The sequence below is a fragment of the Primulina tabacum genome, chromosome 1, assembly GCF_025594145.1.
Source record: "Primulina tabacum isolate GXHZ01 chromosome 1, ASM2559414v2, whole genome shotgun sequence".
Taxonomy (NCBI): domain Eukaryota; kingdom Viridiplantae; phylum Streptophyta; class Magnoliopsida; order Lamiales; family Gesneriaceae; genus Primulina; species Primulina tabacum.
This window is the reverse complement of record NC_134550.1, coordinates 1489464-1512673: the sequence shown is the minus strand read 5'-3', so window position 1 is coordinate 1512673 and position 23210 is coordinate 1489464. Positions and strand designations below refer to the sequence as shown.

General features: G+C 32.2%; 2 protein-coding genes across 2 annotated transcripts; one reads left to right on the top strand and one right to left on the bottom strand.

Moving 5' to 3' along the window:
- Positions 1-18103: 18103 nt before the first annotated feature.
- LOC142515545 (uncharacterized) lies at positions 18104-19015 on the bottom strand. The gene is made up of 3 exons (XM_075619804.1): positions 18927-19015; positions 18565-18653; positions 18104-18426 (listed from the first exon to the last, which is right to left on the bottom strand). The coding sequence occupies exons 1-3, from the start codon at positions 18948-18950 to the stop codon at positions 18279-18281; spliced, it is 261 nt and encodes an 86-aa protein (XP_075475919.1). The 5' UTR covers positions 18951-19015; the 3' UTR covers positions 18104-18278.
- Positions 19016-20238: 1223 nt separating this feature from the next.
- Positions 20239-22381, top strand: LOC142515528 (COBRA-like protein 4). The gene is made up of 6 exons (XM_075619803.1): positions 20239-20375; positions 20461-20540; positions 20904-21360; positions 21437-21584; positions 21670-21947; positions 22030-22381. The coding sequence occupies exons 1-6, from the start codon at positions 20324-20326 to the stop codon at positions 22317-22319; spliced, it is 1305 nt and encodes a 434-aa protein (XP_075475918.1). The 5' UTR covers positions 20239-20323; the 3' UTR covers positions 22320-22381.
- Positions 22382-23210: the final 829 nt, after the last annotated feature.

Sequence of the window (23210 nt, the reverse complement as noted above, 5' to 3'; positions counted from 1 at the left end):
TTGACACAGTCCCTCTTTTTAATATCAAAGAAATATGCTGGTTTTCTTTCTTTTTATTTTTTATTTTTTATACAAGAGTCGTGGTAATTTATCCAATTTATTCTTATTACAAGAAACGATGTTCTGGAGATAGAACTGGTTTTTGGAATTTGTTATGTATGAACTATTGTAAATTTTGGCATTCTTGTTTCTTATTATAGCTTGTATAATTTATTTTAAATCGATAGTTTCTAATTTTTTTAAAAAAATTCATTGTATTAATTTAAGATTTTTCTAGAATATCTTTTTAGTCATATATGTGCTGAGGTATGACATTTTAATTAGTCTGGTATCTTTTGTTGAATCAATTATAGTCATTTAATTATGTGTTAGTGATCGATTTTTTTAATTAATTTTCCCAAAATCATGTGATTAAATCATTAATATCAGTGTTACATTTTTTTTAATCGCGGAATCAAAAAATCTCTTGTGACATGTAAATGTGTTTATGAATGTAAGTATCAAAATTATTAATTATATTGGTCATTTACTTACATAATTTTGGAAAAACATTACTAATTGATCTACACACACTATATTATTAAATAAGAGTCTGAGTCGAGGAAAACGAATCCATAGATTATTCAGCAAGAGATTGATTTTGATTTTCCGAAAACATCAATTTCCTCAAAATTTCCATTACCACGCTATAATAATTTTATGATTAGAATACAGAAAATAAAAGGCTAATGCACAATTAGATAGAAAAAATATTCCAGCATAGTCGGTTTAGGTTTGATAAAATTACAATATATAATATTAAAGCTTATTGTATATTTATGCATTATATTCTCTCCTTGGCATCAATTAAATATATAAACAAACTTTAAATCATTTAAACGAAAACAAGATTTCAATTTGACATTCACACATTATGTTTATTTTACAAGAATAACACAATTTTAATTCCAATTGTTTCAGTTTTTCATCTGTTTGACAACAATTAATGATTCCTAACTTTCATACTTTTGGATATCCATGTTAATTTGTTTGTAAAATCCATTAATTTCATCCACCAAAATAACTTAATTTTTTATTTAGAAAATTACATTTTTTGTGCCATGTATGTTTGTGTTTTTTTACGAATTTGATTATTTATATTATCAAATTTCAGTTTTAGTTTCATATATTTCGATTTTTGGAATTTTGATATTTATTCAAAGAGAGTGATGATATGAAAAAACTGTCGTCAGTGTTCCACCTGTGTCATATTAGCACCACATTATTAAAAATAATTAAAATTTAAAAAATATATATATATATATATATATATATATATATAAACTTATGTATAACATTATTAATGTTACGTTAGTTTAAACTTATGTAGTTGTAGCTAATTACCTATTTTAAAAATTGATAAAAAAAACTCAGTATAAATATATCACACTAGACATATATACTATATTTATATATAGAGTGATTTCATGATATACCAAAAATACTTATCCCTCTGTGTATATCCAAGACGTTCATACAAACATCTTATACAAAACAAAAAAGCACTGACAATCTCACCTAAATTGTTTTTTTTTAAAAAAAACAAAAAAATTTCAGATGTTCATCTATAAAAGTTCGCATGAAGTTAGAATCATCCTTATATATAAACACACACACTTGAAAAGCATATCATTATTGAAATAGAACATTTTGTATAAAAATACACGCAAAATTAGAATCACTCTTATATATAAACACACATTTGAAAAAACAGTATCGAACTGTTCTTTTGAGCGAAACATTGAATTTCGTATTCTATTACAATTCTCAATCTTACATGAATTCGGCTTATACTTGATTTGACCATTAATTTCATTATCTAAATTTTTCTTTGTATACTATTATAAAGGACAATTTGACAACTATTGGTAATATTGGACCAAAAAAATTAGATGGACCATATCTCTTATTAGATTTTTTTTATTACTTTAAATTTAATTTGTATATTCCATAAATTTATATATTTTTTTGTTAGTAAATTTTTATATTATACATATCTTGATGACTTGTGTCATTAGTGACGATTGATGATAACATAAACAGGAGAAGAAATGCTGCCGACAATCGATAAAAAAAATTAGGGAAAAATAAGATCCCAAAATTTATTTATTTTTAAATTAAAATTGCAATAAATCGCGGGGTTATTGAAAACGATTGGGAAATATGATTGGGTAAGCTAAGAACAAGTGCGTGGAGGGAGACTACTACACACAATTGGCTGCAAAAAGTTGCTTGCATAATTGTAATTTATAATTTCGAGAGAGAAATATATAATGCAAGGAAGGAATGTCTTGTCCACCGCACGTGCGGCATGTATTATCCCCTCTTCTTTATTTTAGCCGATATTACTTTTTCAATTATATACATTTAATTTATTGTAATTAAATATTCATATTTATATAATTTAATGCAACATGTCCATAAATTAAATATTTAAGAGAACCAAATCGATATGATGCTGGATGATTCGTTCGAGTCATATACCAGCATCTCAACAACACCCGGCCGGTTCGACCCGACTTCTACTAATTTAGGTCATTATGTATCGACTTGACTCGACTCATTCTTTATTATCACGGGTTTAACATCATTATAGCTATATGAAAAAAATGATAATTTTAAATGTATATATATGAAATTTAGAATTGAAGTGGGGGTGGGGACTGTAGAGTTATTTGCTGCAATAAATGTGTGATACACAATCAAAGCTCCAGACTTGCACGAGGGCCTCCATTTTGTTGTTTTATGCTTTTTCATAAAGTTGGCCACGGAAGACATCCTCACTTTTCTCTCCCTACAATTATTTTTTTCCTTCCATTGAATTATTGACAAGATTTTTCTCCTTCTATATAACGATAAAATGCTAGCTATTTTCAAGATATGTACAAAATTATATATATAGACTCGATTAAATTAAATTAAATTAATCAAATACGGGAATTTCACACGAGCTTTTATTCAATTCAATTTGATTCTATCTTATTTTAGATATGTACGCAAAATCTGATCGCGATTGATCGATCGATCATCATCGTTTATTAATTTTGTGCGAAAACGGGTGATACTCTCGGGATAGCCCGGGTTGTGCCCGAGTCATGGACGATTCTTGTGCCCGGGGCATGGACGACCCAAGATACTGGATGGATAGCCAGAATCAGGACAAGTCAGCAGGAAGGGTTTATCAGGAGCCGGGCAGGTGAATGCCCGAGACGTCTCCTCCTCGGGCCACCGGATGCCCGGGCTCTCGTTCAAGCTCCCGGGAACTTTCTACCCGGGCCACCTCGATATGAGCACCGGACTCGAGTATACTAGCAGAATAGGATGTGGGTGACTGTCACATCTCTGACATCGATCCAAGTGGTTGACTAAATCAGATGGGCTGGATGTGACTAGTATATGATTTGACTTGTCAGAATATAGGTTGTACTCAGCCGTCCTACTATAATTAGTAGGTAGCACGGAGAACGAGGTCATCATTACTTTTCCTACTATAAATACCAGGTTCTCTCTTTACATTTACATTCATTAATTCACACCAATATCACAACCATCACTTAGTTACATTGGTTCTTGACTTGAATCATTCACTGACTTAAGTATCGGAGTGGTCATGCCGGACACCCCTCCGGCGCCCATTCACGTGGTTACCTTCTTGAGTGCAGGAGGAAATCCTCTCCGCTCGGGAAATAAGCTTCTGGTTCAGATATCTACATTGCTCTTATTTCCTTCATCATTTTGATAGCAGATCCAGTGGAGCACCCGACCCTGCTCACTCATTTCACCAGGATCGCATCAACGGGTATTGCATGAGTATTTTTTTTTTATTATTTATGTTAGGATTATTTTGTCCGACAGATACGTAAATTAATGAGAATATCAGTATAGGATGTAAAACAGAAAATTTGTGTTTTATCAGAATTAAATGTTGTTCCAGATGTTACAACATCTCGGACAACATCCAGCGTAATATTATATTTTGTAACACAAATTGACTTTAAATAAATAGATGGACGATATTAAATCAAGTATAAATACTTGTGCGGTGCCTTATAGCAAAAATTAATCACTAGAAAAAAACAATCGTTTACAAAAAACCAATCACTAGTGATTCTCACTAAAATCAATTTCTTCAACAAGTTGAGAAAACAAATGCTTTCTAAAAACAAACAACCAGAATAAAACTAAAACAAAAAAGCAAAAACGTGTTGCCAAACAGTAGATCCACGAGAAGCAATCTTCGGTCAACTTCTTCCCAGATGTTGTCCGCAGATGTTCTCAACATTCACAGCAACACCTTATCACCACTCTTCTATACACAACACGTCTTTTGAATAAAGTTTTCTCTGAAATTCTGAACGTGCACATTTGTGTGAATATTTGACCGAGAGAAAAGATCACCACGAAAATCTCCCACGAAAATCACCTCCAGGAAAAACTATCTCCACGAAAATCTCTTCCACGAAAAATCTCTTCCACTAAAACTCTCTGAATTTTTCTTCGTCTCTCTCTCTCTCTCCTAAGCTTTTGAATCTCCATATCTTATTTATAAATGTCTCCTCTTCTATGATTTATCTTCAAGTAAATCTATAAGATATGATATACAAGAATTATATTAGAAACAAAATCAATAATATCGTATCATGTAAATCATTATCATAAATATTATATCTATAAAATCTTTATCATAAACATAATATCTAGAAAAGTAAAACACAATATTACACATAATCTTATCAAGATGAAATTAAAATTAAGGAAGATATTATATCACAATAAAATCTTAACATAATTATCTAGAAAGGCAAAACCATAATTAAATATTATACTTAATCAAATCAACAAGGAAAATATAATATTAGGAAAATCAATTTAATATGGAAATTATATTTCCCTTCAATCTCCCCATTTTTGCCTTTCTGGACAAAATCAAATCAAACTCAATTTCTCAGTTGAACTCCAGTTAACTCCCCCTTAATATGAGAATTTCTCTCTCCCTGAATAAAATCAAGTTGGTACGGGTGTTGGTCGTTGTGTTGGCAACACCTGAGACAACACCTGCAAAAATCATTAGCAGTTCATGAAAACAGAAACACATCAGGGAAGCAGAACCTTGACAAAGCAGAACATTAAAAACGAAATCAAGCAAATGTATCAGATAGATGGTATCGTTTGATCCTTTCAATTCACACTCCCTTGAGTTTGAGTCACGTTCTTCTCCCCCTTTTTGTCCAGAATGGACATATACCTCCATAGCCAGACGATCGTCAGAAACTAAGTTCTCGTAGGAGATCAGATCAGTTTTGGCCCGTACTCACATACCAAAATTACGGAGATAATTGCGTCCAAAATCATTTCAAAATAATTTCCAGAATTGGAACCCACATCGATTTTAACACCACTGAACCATCAAAAATCACAAATATTGGATTTCTAGCAAAATCCGGATTTTCATCGAATTTTATCTGTTGAAATACGCATACCCTTTTGACCAACAATATTCACCATGTTATGTTTATGCATGACCTATTCATGCCCAATAACAAAATGTAATAGAAATGGAAACATGAAAACAAATATGAGATATGTTCACAAATGAAGTGTTTTCACAAATGTTGGCAACATCTTCTGACAACACGCACAATTCCAGAAAAACAATTTTGATTTTTCTTCACATTTGGTGACTTAACAGCTTTCTGATCATAGAAGTTGTAGCTCCCACACTAGAAGAACGGTCTTCTTAAGGACTCCTCTATGTAGCTTTTTCCAGTTTCTTCTATTTGCCTTTCTGTATTGAATTCAGAAGAGGTAGCTCCACACTAAAAGCACAGTCTTCATTGGACTCTTTTAAGTAGCTTTTTCCATCTTTTCTTCTGATACAGAGCATATGCATAATTGATTTTTTTTTTATATTTTTACTTAATCTTTTCAAGTCACCTTTCGTATGGGTCAATGTCATGGAGTACATGATCATCCCTCAACTACTTTGTGATTTAAACATATCATTAATCATGTCCAAGTGTGTTAAGATTAAATAGAACAAGAAATTGTAAGTGCACCAGAAGATTGTACATCATTATGATAACACATCATATAACAATATGCATGTAATGCAGAATGCCGAAATCCTAAAAATGCACATGCATGTTAGGTGTTGTCCGAGATGTTGTAACATCTGAGACAACATCTATGTATGATTAGGCAGAACACATACTGAGAGATTTCCTAAGGTTGGAGAATATCTCAAAAACTAATGCTTTTGTGAATATGTCAGTCATTTGGTTATTTGTACCAACAAATTCAATTCGAATCAATCATTTTTCTACTAAATCTCGAATAAAGTGATGTCTAATGTCAATGTGTTTTGTTCGAGAGTATTTTACTGGATGTTTTGAAATATCAATTGTACTAGAATTATCACAGTATCCGATTTCTCTCTAATGAAACTAACCTATGAAAATTGTGAGAAATCATAAACATAAACTTGACAAATAAGACTCTCACCTTTAGACTTTCTTAATAAAAAGAGTTTTGTCTACCTCACCTCGTTTGAAGCCAATTTCCAATAGATATTCACTTAATCTGTGAGTATAATGAGCTCATGCAAATAAGTCCAGCCATCTTTCGGTAATCCACTTTTTCTTTCTTTCGAATTTGGACACCTTCATGCATACTTCCAATTATTTGAGATGATGGATGGTTTTTCTGAATTTTACATGGAATATTCTGTCCATCATCTACTGCGTCATCATCATTATTCGTTTCGTCCGCAGCTTCAGTGACTTCAGTGTCAGGTGTTGTGTCAGATGTTGCAACATCTGGGGCAACATATGCATTTTCCAGTGATATTGGAATTTTCAGAAACTCATCCACATCATCTTCAGCTGTTTTCTTTTTGAGATCTACAAGGTCATCAAAAACAACATTAATAGATTCCATAATAGTCCTAGTTCTTAAATTAAACATGCGATAGGCTCGACTATTAGTGGCATATCCCAAAAACAAACACTTATCACTATTTGAATCAAATTTTGCAAGTTGATCCCTGTCATTCAAGACATAGCACACACAACCAAAAACATGAAAATATCTAAGGTTAGGCTTCTTTTCCATAATTATCTCATACGATGTCATAGTCGAACCACTTCTCAAATACACCCTATTTGAAATATGACATGCAGTGTTAAGGGCTTCTGCCCAAAAACGCTTTGAAATGCACTTTGAAGTCAACATCACCCTTGCCATTTCTTGAAGTGTTCTATTCTTACGTTCGGCTATCCCATTTTGTTGTGGTTCCTTTGGGGCAGAAAATTCATGTGAAATACCTTTCTTGTCACAAAAAGATGAGAATGAGGAGTTTTCAAATTCCTCACCATGGTCAGTCCTTATCCTTGTCACCTTCAAATTATGAAAGTTTGTAATCCTTGTGACCAATTTTTTAAACACATTGAAAGTGTCTGATTTCTCCCTAATGAAACTTATCAATGAAAACTATGAGAAATCATCAACACAAACAAATGAATACTTCTTACCTCCAAAACTTTCCACTTCCACAGGACCCATAAGATCTATGTGTAGCAATTCGAGGCAACGTGTTGTCCCAAAGTGGGGCAACGTGTGATGTGACACGCGAGTTTGCTTACCCTTTTGACAGTCTCCAAAAATATATGGTGTACTAGATGATAGGTTAGGCATACCTCGTACAACATCGTACTTACTCAAATTCTTCAGGGTTTTGAAACTAGCATGTCCAAGTTTTTGATGCCATAGGTCGAGTTCACTAACTTCTGCATGTTTACATGAAAGTTCTTCACCTATTTGGTAGAAATTGTTCCGAAGACCTTGTACCTGTCATAATGCACAAATTAGTTTCATCAAAAACTTCACAAGTATGTTTATCAAACTTTACATGCAAATTATCATAACACAATTGGCTTATGCTTATCAAGTTTGAATTTAATCATTCGACATGAAGCACATTGTGGAGCTTTGGCAATCCTTCAACACTCAAAGTACATTTTCCAACAATTTTTCCTTTAGCTCCCCCTCCATATGTCACTCTACCACATTTTTGCTCAACATAATCGGTGAGATATTCTCATGATCCCGTCATGTGGCGTGAGCTTCCACTATCAAAGTACCAATGACATGCAATATTAGTTTTCAACGAAGTATAGACAACTTTACAGTGAGTTTTTACCTTTGGGACCCAAATTTGTCTTACTGTAGGTCGATGGTGGGAGGTGTTGCGGAAAGTGTTGGACAACATTCGGGGCAACATCTTGCTCGAATTTCAATTCATTCAGTCATCCCTGAGTTTAAAACAGTATGGCCTAATATGTCCAGGCTTAAAACAGTAATGACATACATACCCTGCGTTTTCTTTTCCTAGGAACGGGTGCAACATGTTGTTTTCTTGGTGGAGAACTTTTGATTGATGTCTCGGGTTGTGAATGTGTAGATATATCAGTTTTTTCCTTTCACAAAGACTGTTGATTTGGAACATTCACCAATTTCAAACACACCGTCTTTGAAATCTAAGCCCTTTTTGTCATCTCTTCCCATCGAGAGTATGGATTCAAGCTTTGATGTGCTCGAATTAAATTTGGACAATGTTTCAGTTGCCTTTTGAAGTTCTTCTTTGGTCTTTCCCATTTCTAAGTCCTTATTGCACAGAATTACTTCAAGTTTGGCAACAACGGCTCTTAGATCAGTGTTTTCTTTTACAAGAGTGGAGTTGAGCTTATTTCTTTTGGTCCAATCCTCAAACAATTCTTCATAAAGCTTTTGAACACTTTCAAGAGTCATCTCTTCATCATCAGCTTCTAATTCATCATCTCCACTCGAATTTCCAGAAGTTGTGGATTTCAAACACACTGAATTTTTGCAGATGTTGCGGCCAGGTGTGGCAACACCTAGGACAACACCTAAAGGATTCACTTGCAACCAGCGTTTTTCTTCATTCCTTGGTCGAAACTGTTGTTGGACAGGAGGTTTAGGAGCTGGTGGTCGAAGTGCTCCGTTTGCAAGTGACGTGTCCATTAAATATTTCTGTCAAAACAAAATAAAAACCAGAATCAGCACTTAGTATATTAAGAGTAGGCTCTGATACCACTTGTTAGGATTATTTTGTCCGACAGATACGTAAATTAATGAGAATATCAGTATAGGATGTAAAACAGAAAATTTGTGTTTTATCAGAATTAAATGTTGTTCCAGATGTTACAACATCTCGGACAACATGCAGCGGAATATTATATTTTGTAACACAAATTGACTTTAAATAAATAGATGGACGAGATTAAATTTGCACAAGTATAAATACTTGTGCGGTGCCTTATAGCAAAAATTAATCACTAGAAAAAAACAATCGTTTACAAAAAACCAATCACTAGTGATTCTCACTAAAATCAATTTCCTCAACAAGTTGAGAAAACAAATGCTTTCTAAAAACAAACAACCAGAATAAAACTAAAACAAGAAAGCAAAAATGTGTTGCCAAACAGTAGATCCACGAGAAGCAATCTTCGGTCAACTTCTTCCCAGATGTTGTCCGCAGATGTTCTCAACATTCACAGCAACACCTTATCACCACTCTTCTATACACAACACGTCTCTTGAATAAAGTTTTCTCTGAAATTCTGAATGTGCACATCTGAGTGAATATTTGACCGAGAGAAAAGACCACCACGAAAATCTCCCACGAAGAACTCCCACGAAAATCACCTCCACGTAAAACTATCTCCACGAAAATCTCTTCCACGAAAAATCTCTTCCACTAAAACTCTCTGAATTTTTCTTCTTCTCTCTCTCTCTCTCCTAAGCTTTTGAATCTCCATCTCTTATTTATAAATGTCTCCTCTTATATGATTTATCTTCAAGGAAATCTATAAGATATGATATACAAGAATTATATTAGAAACAAAATCAATAATATCGTATCATGTAAATCATTATCATAAATATTATATCTATAAAATCTTTATCATAAACATAATATCTAGAAAAGTAAAACACAATATTCCACATAATCTTATAAGATGAAATTAAAATTAAGCAAGATATTATATCACAATAAAATCTTAACATAATTATCTAGAAAGGCAAAATCATAATTAAATATTATACTCAATCAAATCAACAAGAAAAAGATAATATTAGATAAATCAATTTAATATGGAAATTATATTTCCCTTCAATTTATATAGTTGATTTTGGATTCTCGGATTCAATGAAAAATGTGAAATTGCAAGAAGAATGTTTAGGTTGACCAAGTTAAGCAATTTGAATTTTGTTGTGTCCAAAATTGTAATTGAAATAATGTGAAATGTATGATCGAAATGTTGTATGGATTGGTATTCCGTAATTAATGGGTCAAGTGATATTAATTATATTCGTCGTCTAGTCGACTGAATGTTTTTAGTAAGAAGCATCCTCACTTAATTGGTTATCATGCACATTCATTTAATTCAGTGTCTCGGAGATGATACTAAACTATAAACTTATGTGAACATCGAATTATTGTATAAATTTATACGATATATGTATAGTTTGGTACACTGAATAAGAGAGATATTGATAAATAATCCTTCTTATCTCACGTTTGGTATCTTTTAGAAAGCACATTATATTGATAAATAATTTTATACAAGAATAAAATATCACTTTTATGAGAAGTGATAATTTTAATTTAATGATAAAAAACACTACAAATGACTAAATTGCTCTCAATATATAAAAATCTTAAACCTTATATATGATCAAGTTCGAAATTAGTATCACTAAATGATAATTATATAAATGATTTTTATAATCTCTGCTAGTAGGTAAAAATTAAAATCAAATAAATATTTTTATTTATTTTTATATTATATAATATGATAATTATATAAATGAACTCGAAATAATTATATAAATGATTTTTATAAATCTTAATAAAATTATTATATCACTCGATTAACCTTAAAAATTGATATTTGTCTTGATTCACAAAATCAATTACTCAATTATCATATTATATAAAATTAAGTAAAAATAAATAAATCATTCAAGCACTGTTGGCGCATGAACAGATAATAAATATGAACTCAAGCAACAACTTTGAAATCATAAATTTTATTATGATAAAGTTAATTTTGTCATTACAATCTAATATATAAATTTAATCACTCTTATTAAAATTATACCAAATATTAAATATAATAGCCTACATCTTATTTATCATTAACTTATCCTTATATTATATATCACATGTTTATTCTATCATATGTACCAAACTATGTTTAAGTATATAATATATCAAAACGATATATATATATATATATATTATATATATATATATGGAATTCAATTTCTCTGAGCTTGTCTTATGATAATCCATATGATACAAAAGACTTAAGTTTGATATAAGATTTCAGGTTCGATCACAACTCAATATGTATATAGAATTCTATTTCTCTGAGCTCGTCTTATAATCCATGTAATACAAAAGACTCAAGTTTGAGATAAGATTTCAGGCTCGATCAGAACTCAAAACATATTTTCTACCAAGATTATGTTGTACTTACCCATCCTCACAGAGTATTTGTGCGTAGGGGACAAGTACTTTTGTGATCCATAATCAAAGTCGTGTTTGTTATTAATACCTGATCTCGCATACGTGCGTATCCTGTTTGAGGACTGAGGAGGGGGACCCACCCCCTCGGGGATGGTGGTTGCGAGGGGGGTTGGGCGGATGGGCCTCCACGCATGATTGACCGCACGTGTGGTGGTGCATCCACGTGCACTCGTTTTTATCCAGGGGAAGCTGAAATTGATTGGTTTTTGTCTTTTTATTACACCATAATTGTCGTTCCATCAAACACGCTTCTGTACCCGAAGATGGTTTCACGTAATTTAGGAAATTGCCCATTTCATCCTATGTTGCCCCCAATGCTTTGTGCGCGTGTGTCCTACCTAACAAATCGAAAATTGTTTTCTAAAAAGTTTGTATTTAAATTCGAAAATTTCTGAAGTCCTCCTACATTTTTCTTTATTCCGTAATCGTTATTAAATTAGTAATTATTTTTAAAAAAATCTTATTATCTCGTGTTACTAGCTATAAAATGGTTTAATTCTGAAATTCCCGATTTGAAATATTATTATTATTGTTTTTGTTGTTGTTTAATGGGCCAGATTTAAAAAAAAAAAGAGTGTCATTCATGGAAAGGGACAAGTTGATATGTGTTTATCTTCACGTCGATCCGAAATTGGCCTGATTTGTAATAATGTGTGTGAATTCAAATCCAAAAGATCCGTACATCTCGTATGGATTGCCAAAGCGTGGCTTTTTAAGTGATTTTTATGTTCACATGGTTCTAATTTAATGAAGTTTTCCCTATTGGGTTTCTTTATTTTCCGTTTCTGTCTCTAATATATTAAATTTATAATGAAAATAAAAACACAGTCCCGATGCATTTAGTGGGATTTCATGTAGCTTCGTCTTCTTTTTTTCCCTGACCACGGAATCAAGAAAATTAATGAAGAGGCCTATAAAGGGGGATCGAAAGAGAAAAAATTAAATGAGATGTGAATGCCTAATTGACCCGAATGGGTCTAGAACCGCCGGTTGTTGGGTTGAACCGGTGGTTTCACGTATCAGGCCTTTAACGATAGTATAGACCGGACAGGGTCGATCCGGATAATAGGAAGGTTGACTCGATGAATGATGCAGAAAGACAAGTGTAAAACAGTTAAATGTCATTTTCATAAATTAATTGTAATGGTCCTCTCTGACACTTTAAAATTCAATTTATTAATGTCATTGGCGCGAAATTCTTTAATTACTGCATGAGCTGAAACATAATAATATCCACAGGGAAAGAAAGCTGCTGCCTTTCTTTTCTAGTTTTTGCATTTTATTTACTACTGCCGCTCAGCGGGTGGCAATGGCATCAATTGCTCGTGCATTCCCCAGCCACGGCAGACCAAAAAGATAACATTATATATATATATATATATATATATATATATATATCTATTTATTTATTATAATGCAAAAACTTCTAATTGAATTGACCTATCTTTTTTACAAAATTGCAAATTCACTCCAAACAATTTACAACATTTCTGTTTGTTTTCGATTTCGATGCTTGATTTTCGCATTTTAATTTTTTTTTGCCAAATAAAATACTTTGTAAATTTCCTGAACTAGCTATTATTGATAGACAAATATTGATATTCGCCCACTACCAATTTATCGCAATTTTAATGTATACTTTAAAAAATACTTTTATATAATTGGTTCACTTTGGATTTTTTAAAACTAAGTTTTGAACCAAATCAATTGTTTCGGTTTGGTTAATTTTAAAATCAATCCAAACCATGATAGGCTAAAAACCATTCCAAACTAGCGGTTTGATATGGTTTTCTGGATTGATTCGGTTCCTGGTCACCCTAATAAAAATCATCATCAATTTCTCAATCACTTTGTCAACTTGCAAGAAACTTATTTAAATCGAAACGCAAATGACAATAATTTCTAAGCGCGATTTTGTTTACAGTAAACGGAAATCTTATCGCACTTTTCGATTATATTCTTCTTCATCAATTGGTTTCGATTTCTTGATATATTGTACGTATGGGACCATGCTTGTAATGCGGCATTTAGAGATCATTCATTACATGGTCCTGAATCTTGAACTAATAAATCAAGAATTCCAGGTCTTTATTCCACCACGGTGCAACAATAAATACATATTAAATGATATCCAGAATCAATATATGGAGATTGTTTGCTGCAAATTTTCACACGCACATGTTGATGTGAAATTGATCGCTTTCTGCTCTCAAGTACCTACTAAACATTAAATGGATTACGCCGTACCAATTCTTTTTGTAGGATTATGAAAATATTAGTACCAAAATATTTGTACAAAAAATTAATTTATATATATATATATATCTTGTTTACGCCATTTAATTATCAAGGTTAGGATGGGTAGGACGAGTTAAAATGATTGATAATCTCATCTTAAAACTCATAAGATATCGACCACTCCTTCAAATCGCCCCTGATTTTATTTTATCCAAGTTAATTTACGCGAAAAATAAACAAAATCGCTTTCCTCGCCCTCCTTCGATCCCTTGGTTTGCCTTCGATTTTATCCAACGTTGATATATGTGGATGTAGGTAAATGAAGTATCTAAATCTCATCTTCATGCATGCACATGTGACAGACAATTAGACACTGACTTCGTGCAAATAAATATCCTATCCATCCTTTATTCTCATTATATAACATATATATTAATTGTATAATAACCTTTTGTGAGCGAAGATCTTTATATATTCTCATTCGATACGCAATCGTCACTCATATATTTTTTTTTTTAAAAAAAAAAATGAATTTTAGGGTTTAAATTCGAATTATATATTTTCACAAGCATTCCCACAAATATATATGTATGTGCTCTTCCAACCAACATATGGCGAAAGAATCTTAGCTTTTGGCTGGCACCATTGCAAAAATTACTCAAAAAGCAGCCATACGGAACCCCACACCATGTGTTAATAAGGTCCCCCTTTTGATTGACGACCCTTTGATCAATTTCTTTGTCCCTGCTTTTGTTTCTTCCCATATTTCACCATTGGCACACATCGCTCTGTTGCAATCCATATATCAACTTTATATTCTCCTCTTGCATTAATTCCATATAGCCCACGTATCTATATTATATACTGGCTAGACATTGCACGGTAATGATCGCGCTTAGCAAGAACAAAATATTCTGCGAGCCAGAAATCTACTGCCATGTGATCCGGTGATTGCTTGGCCACAATAAGCAAGAAATTTAGCTCTTCCATGGATTCATTTTTTCCCTTATGTTAAATAAAGGGGTCCATGGAAAATTTTCCGATTGCATGTTACCCCTCGTAGGACTATCGTAATCGTCCTTGAACACCCACCTCTCATTATCCCTAGCCCTACGGTATTTTATTTTCATAAAATTAAAAAAAAGGAAAGAAAGAAAGAAAGGAATCCAGGAATATTTCCTCTTTGGATTGCTTGTGAATTTATATCAGTTTTGGCTATGTGTTATTTTCTATTCGGTATCTTGCATTGCGTTCTTTTCTGGCTAAATGATATTATTTGATTTGTGGCTTGATTCGGAGATGAGAGTTGTTAATTGTCCCACATCGGTTGGATAAATAACTTGGGAGTTGTATATATGGGTTTGGACAATTCTCCCCCTTGAGCTAGCCTTTGGGGTTGAGTTAGGTCCAAGTTCCAATCTTAACATGATATCAGAGCTCGGATTCCACCGTTATGTGTTGGACTGCCTATAATTAGGTCGCACGTTTTGCCCATAATTGGGTCATTTGTAAACTCCACGCTCCAGATGTTCATTCTTGGACGTGAGAGGGGTGTGTTAATTGTCCCACATCGGTTGGATAAATAACCTGGAAGTTGTATATATGGGCTTGGACAATCCTCCCCCTTTGAGCTAGCTTTTGGGATTGAGTTAGGTCCAAATTCCAATCTTAACAGGAGTAATTAAGAAGTTGTAGCTTATATATTTTAGAGAAAATTGTTTTTCCCCGTTCTCTATATATGACGTTTTGCGATTTTGGTTCGATATGTATATTATTAGCATCGGGTTTTAGCTAGTTTCATCTCTTTCTTTTTGTTTTGACAAGTTTGGTCATTTGTTTTTGCAAAAATACAAAACTTGCAAGTTTCCCTATACTTAATAAAACCCTAATGACAACATCCTTGCTTTATTTGTCTTCCTCCATTAAACTTATTTATATAAAAATAAATATTAATTAGATAGGAAACTGAAAATTTTAATTTTGGCAAACGATTTCATTCTTAGGATCCGAAGAAATTGAAAAAAAAATTGAAACTTCTTTTATTTCAAAATTATTATGGTTTAAAACAAATAATTAGACGTTTAATTATCTTTAAGCAATGTAAACTCAAGACATATTAGATGTAACACAATTGTAAGACAAAGCATATGACATTATAAAGGACATTAAATTGACTTTTTTGTATTTGCATCATACTTTTCCAGTCATAACATTCTTTAAATTAAACATTAATTAGTACTAATTTTTATTTACCACATTATTGTTCTTAAAGAAATCATGAGAGATAGGGAAAGATCATGATGATCCTCTTATTCTTTATTTTAACTAAACATAAACCCATATACAGTTTTATTTGTATTATATATAATATAATAAACTAAAGAAAAGAGTTATTTGGATTTCTTTGAGAATTTATTTTACAATTCTTTATGGTTATTTTATTACATTTTAGGATCTGGAAGCATGTGTTAGATGCCACAAAATTCACCTAATCACATGATTCCCACAAATATAATTTTAAAAAATTATTAAATTTTGATCAACTATTTATTTTGGCACGCACGCTTATTAATTATTATATATTAATATTATTTCACTAATAACACCTAATTTTTTGTATTTTCTGTGTTGCCAATAAATAGCTGACAGAATTTTCCAAACTAATATAAAAATGATTGGTCGTTTCAATAAATTATTTAATTGAATTTATATTATACCCTACAAATCAGGTTTGTTGACTGCCGTTATTACTTCAAAAATTGTAGGTTAAATCTGCTAAATAATTATTTTATGATATATGCTTTTAGTTGAGACGTTTACATTATAAAGTTAGTTAAATGACGCCACTTTAGTACAAACTAAAAGGCACAACTAAATAATACTAATTGATAATTGATGATAAAGTTCCCTCTTTGGACCCATCCACGATCATTAATGGAGTCATGTTGGGAAGTTGTGCACAATTTTTTTCCCTAACAAGTTTATTCATTGTACCGACATGACAATCGACAAAACATTAATATAGCGTTGACGTGATGTCGAAATGATGTTGATGCACAGTTCTCTCAAAAATGACTAGTTATGTTGCAAGAAATTAAAAAACATATGATTGCAACTGAAATTTCACAACGTATGAAACCAAAATCATGGTAAAACTGAAATTATAATTGTCCACACACACACACACACATATATATATATATATATATATTATAGAAAGCCCCATTGCTTAACAATCTAATTGGGCCATCTTTAAAGTACATTATATATAATTATAGAAAGCCACATTGCTTAACAATGTAATTGGGCCATATTTAAAGTACACTACATCGCAATAAATATGTATATATATATATATAAATAAATATATATATATATATTTATTTATATATATATATATATATATATATATATATTATAGAAAGCCCCATTGCTTAACAATCTAATTGGGCCATATTTAAAGTACATTATATATAATTATAGAAAGCCACATTGCTTAACAATGTAATTGGGCCATATTTAAAGTACACTACATCGCAATAAATATGGGCTCCAAATTTCTCGGAGTGACGGTCATTCACTTATAGAATATATGTTTCTAAATGGCAGATAATAAATATTTCAATATGTTCAATCTGCAGCAGTAAATTTTATTATATTATTTTGATTTTTTTATAATATATAATTAATCATCAATGTACGCAATAAAATGCCAAATTAAATAAGACGTCTAAATGATATTATAAACATTATTTGATTACTTTTAAATGTGCTAAACTATATAAATAACTTATAAAGATATTATTTTATGATGGATCACAGCTTGAAGAATTTCACTCAAATTCCAATAATACAGAAATATTGACCATATGTGTCATTTATACATAAAAAATTGAATAGTAAAAACCTTAACATAAATTTTTTTCCCCAAAATTTGCTTCCTTTATAATTTTGTCATGTTAACTTGATTACTTTTTGGTATGTATGTCATGGAAGATATATGTTAATTTGATCGATTGTAATACCTAATAAGTTTATATATATTTTAATTTATTCTAACTAATATTTTTTTTATTAACATCTAACGTACAAAATTTTTAAAATAGAGTACTCATATTACTCTTCAAAATATATTAATTTATTGTATTTATGACTCGTCTATGGTTAATTAATCTTTCCTCTCTTTTTTCACTTGCGTAAATTAAACTACACTTGGTAAACCACGATCATAACTTCGCCTTAAAAATGGAACATGATTACAGTGGAAGTGAAAATCGCAATTGTTTCGACTTTTGAAACATGACTAACCACGAGCTAGGGTTTTTATTTTACAAGTTGTGAATATAAGTTTTGAATTGAAGAAAGGGGATGATTATAACAAGTTCATTCAGTTTTCATTGGAGAAGAAGCGGTTGACAGTCGGCATGACCTCTGGTGGCCGTGTACGGAGGAACTTACGGAGGCCGTGCTCTGCGTATCTTTCGCCTTCCTCTTGGTTGTCAAGAACAGCTGTTTTGCGATGAACTTTGTTTATTCTGCCAACAACGTGGGAGTTTTAATTTTTATCATTTTATCATGCATGTAATTAATATTCCACTTACTATTATTGGGTCTAAAATATTTAATTCAATTAGCAATAATAATAATAAAATGGAAAAAAAAGGAATTTGTACCTGACATCGGGATTAAGTAGTAAATTCCTTGTAAGTTGAGATATGCACATCCCAGTAACAAAGGCCATGGCAGCCATCAGAGGGTAAACCTGTTTTCATTTATTGAATTTTTAAAATAGTTACTGTCATTCTTGAACAACATAAAATTCCTAAAACAAAATTTTAAAAGAATTATTTTAATAGGTGTTAATTAAATTATTAAAAGATAAAATGATGTATCCTAATTAAATTTGAAGGTAAAATATTACATACGAATGAGTCAAATTAATATTTTTATAATTTATAACACAATCCCACTTAATATATAGTAATGAATAACATAAAACTCGAGATATATATATACACGAAATTCATAAATATACCTCGGGTTTCATCCAACGCCCCATTTGATGTCTCTGGCCTATGTATGTATAATAATAATAAGTAAAAATATATTTCTTCTAAGATTGGAATTAATTTGTTTTAGAACAGTGTAGCTACATATTTCCCGATATTTATACATGTAGAGCATCGAAAATTGGCTACAAAATATGGACTAGACTATTCTAAACTGAAAATTACGTATATTTGAATATTATGAAATATTGTTTGGACAATTGTTAAAGTTACTATGGGCTGTTTTGACTTGAACAAAACCAATACAAGGTGCCTTGCCTCTTGTTTTCCTTTTATACCTTGTTTATTTCATGTTCATTTTAATCCATTCTAGTAAAAGAAATCTTGTTCTTCGTTACTTGTCTTCTTATTTCTATTTTTTTTATGCAGGCTATCGGGTCGAGATTGTGTCACAGATAGGTAAAAAGTCGTCTCTCCAAGTAACTTTTTCGAATTTTATTGGAAAATTATTAGTTTTATCAATTTAGAATATTGTTTATAACATTTAAAGTGTTATCATTCATCTACATTTAAGATAAACGTTAGGATGAAATTAGATTAAATTTTCTTTTTTTAGTAGGCCTATTTTTCTGCTCAGAACTTGAGGGCCAGTTCAATATATACATGCTTGATGAACCTTGGTTTACACGATACGTGGACTAGAAATCCTGGGTACAAAGCAGAAAACAAGAGAAAATTAAATGTAATAATTATTATGTATTATCAACAGGTTAGTCAAAAAGCCAAGCAAAGCCATTAAAAATATATAAATATCAATTATAACTTCTTCTTTTTGGGTTTTGCAACACTTCTTTTCATACAATGTGTGGAGAAAAGAATTTGATATTATTGACTCAATATTGGAAGAACTTCAAAATTATAATATTGATTCATAAAATACATACATACATGTGTGTAATATCATAATGATTTGACAAATATTTATTATACGACCATATTCAACCCACGAAATTCTAGAAATGGAAACTCGCATATGATGTCTCCATGAGTGGTGATATCGAAGTTTTACCAAAAACAGTTTCACTTGGTCGTACAGACAATAAAATACCAACATACTGAACAAGAAAAATGGCTTTATAATGAAACAAATATATAAATTTAGACCATAGTTTCTTCATAAATAATTATGTAGTTTAAAGTTACAAAACCACGTTAAAAATGCATTAGAAGGAAATTTCAGAGTTTCTTGAATTTTCTTTTTTAAAAAATATTTCTGGTTCCTTGCTTCAAGATACAGGAAGCGTCCAACCGCCAGTAGTTGAACGTCAAAATACTGTAAAAACCTTTCAAGTTCACGCACTCGTCGCTTACATTTATTGGAAACATAGATTAAAAATTCAGGCCTTTTAACATAGAAAAGAACATGAGATTCCTTATTGTAGCTCTCTTCTTTGGTTTGCTGTTTTCTTATATAGGTACAGTGTTGTGTCAGTCTCTCCAAATGAAGTTTGAATCTAGATATGTTTGTTCGATGAGTTGAAGTTTTTTGTTTTCTTGCAGATGCCTATGATCCGTTGGATCCAAATGGGAACTTAACAATCAAATGGGACGTGATATCTTGGACTGCAGATGGCTATGTGGTGAGCACTTATATCCAACCATAGTCAGTTACGTTAGTCGTTACGTGAATCGACTCTGATTAATTTGAGATCAAAACTTTAACAATGATCAGGAACATATCAACATGTGACAGCGTATAGAATACTTGCAATATTCCCATATTTTAGTATCCGAGCAACGCAGGGCGGCACTCTGCTATCCATAAATTTTTATAATCTAGTATGTTCTTTCTGACATCACCACTGCCAAAGATTATAGATTAGAAAGTTTAGTATGGTGAAAAATTCTAGCAACGTAGCAAGAAAGTTGATGTCTACAGAGTACGTGTAAGAAATATCTAGGATATGAACATTATAATGAACTTCGTTTTGGGTGCTTCGTAGGCTGTTGTAACAACGAACAATTTCCAAATGTATCGGCACATTATGAGCCCTGGGTGGACCATTGGGTGGACGTGGGATGAGAAAGAAGTAATATGGGATATGAAGGGTGCACAAGCTACCGAACAAGGGGACTGTTCCAAGTTCAAAGGAACTATCCCTCATTGCTGCAAGAAGAACCCAACCGTCGTGGACTTACTTCCAGGCGTGCCTTACAACCAGCAATTCAGCAACTGCTGCAAGGGTGGAGTCCTGGCTGCCTGGGGCCAAGATCCAGAGGCAGCCGTCTCCGCATTCCAAATCAGTGTTGGCCAAGCTGGAACTTCTAACAAGACGGTTAAACTTCCTAAAAACTTCGCTCTGTTAGGCCCTTTACATGGATATACTTGTGGCCCTGCCAAGATTGTGCCTCCAACGAAATTTCTCACCCCGGATAGTCGAAGAAAAACTCAGGCCCTCAGTAAGTCTTAATGCCCTGTTTCTCTGAAAGTTAGGTGATATAATTTTGTGATTTAATCGAAGCTTTCTGTGGGCAGTGACATGGAATGTAACATGCACGTATTCTCAGTTTCTGGCGCAGAAGCACCCCAGTTGCTGTGTCTCATTCTCGTCTTTCTACAATGAAACAATCACTTCCTGCCCTTCTTGTGTTTGTGGCTGTGAAAACAAAAACAAATGTGTAAAGTAAGATTTCACTTTTTTGCACCAAAACTTCTAAAATCATCCAAGTAAATCCAAGTATCATATCTTCGACCTGGTTTTGTGACAGGAGTGATTCGAAACTTCTGAGCGTGGTGGGGATAAATACTCCAAAAAAAGACAACACGCCTCTGCTCCAATGCACGCACCACATGTGCCCGATTCGGGTTCATTGGCACGTTAAGGCCAATTACAAAGATTACTGGCGTGCAAAGGTTGCGATAACTAATTTTAACTACCTGATGAACTACACGCAGTGGATTCTAGTCGTCCAGCACCCGAATCTCAATAACGTGACTCAAGTTTTTAGCTTCGATTACAAGCCTCTTGTTCCATATGGCTCCATCAGTAAGTTTCTTGATTTTTAAAGCATGTTATATTAACAAAGTTCAAACATAATATATAGTACTATAACTTGACACGCATGCAGATGACACAGGGATGTTCTATGGCATGAAATTCTTCAATGAGTTGCTAATGGAAGCTGGGCCATTTGGAAATGTGCAGTCAGAAGTACTTCTTCAGAAGGACAAGGAAACTTTTACCTTCAAGCAGGGGTGGGGGTTTCCCCGGAAAGTGTACTTCAACGGAGACGAGTGCACTTTACCCCCGCCGGACTCTTACCCCTTCTTGCCGAATTCTGCTGATTCAAATCATGCTTTCTTCCCTAAATTTGTAGTTTCTTGTGTAATTTTGTATCTCATTGTATTCTGCAGGTGAGCTTCCAGGTTTTCAAAATAATGGAAAGTTTTGATGGTCATTTAATTTGTAAGCGTGATCCGTGCCTGTTGCAAGTAACAAGAATTTGGACCCCGTTAACTAGGGGCCAAATTTTTTATTTTATTTTATTATTTAATAAATAAAATTTTAAAAATCTTCTAATTGGTTAATATCTGGTCTTAGTGCTGTATTAATTGGTTATTTTTTACGTAGTGCTGAGATCAAGCTGGGACACTGTTAATATGACAATAAAAAAGTCAGATCATTACATAGGAATTAAGGCAAAAACTTGTTTGAGACGGTCTTACGGGTCGTATTTTGTGAGACATATATCTTATTTGGGTCATCCATGAAAAGTATTACTTTTTATGCTAAGAGTACTACTTTTATTGTAAATATCGGTTGGGTTGAGCCGTCTCACAGATAAAGATTCGTGAGACCGTCTCACAAGAGACCTACTTAAGAATTAAGGTACGAAAGATTCTATAAGCTAATTTATATGAGCGATTCTTGTTTTTGCCCCTTTTTATGCACGTACACGTAATTATATGATATAAAGTCAATATATTTTAAAAGAAATTGATCATAAGTTAAATAAAGTGGATAATTATCCATCCCGATTTGTATCTATCTCCATCGGTCATGGAATGGATTTAATATTGACATATATTGTTTAAAAAATTAGTATATCAGATAACTAGTATAAAATGTTTTCGGGCCATTACTTGAAAATAATTCCTTCCAATAATAAATATATAAATAAATTGTTGGAGAGATGTTTTATGATGTAAAGAATGAGGCTATATAAATTAACATTTGTCAAAACTTTTGGTAAAATGAAATGACCATCCCTAATCTATTATATATATAAATATGTGACTTTATATGTGA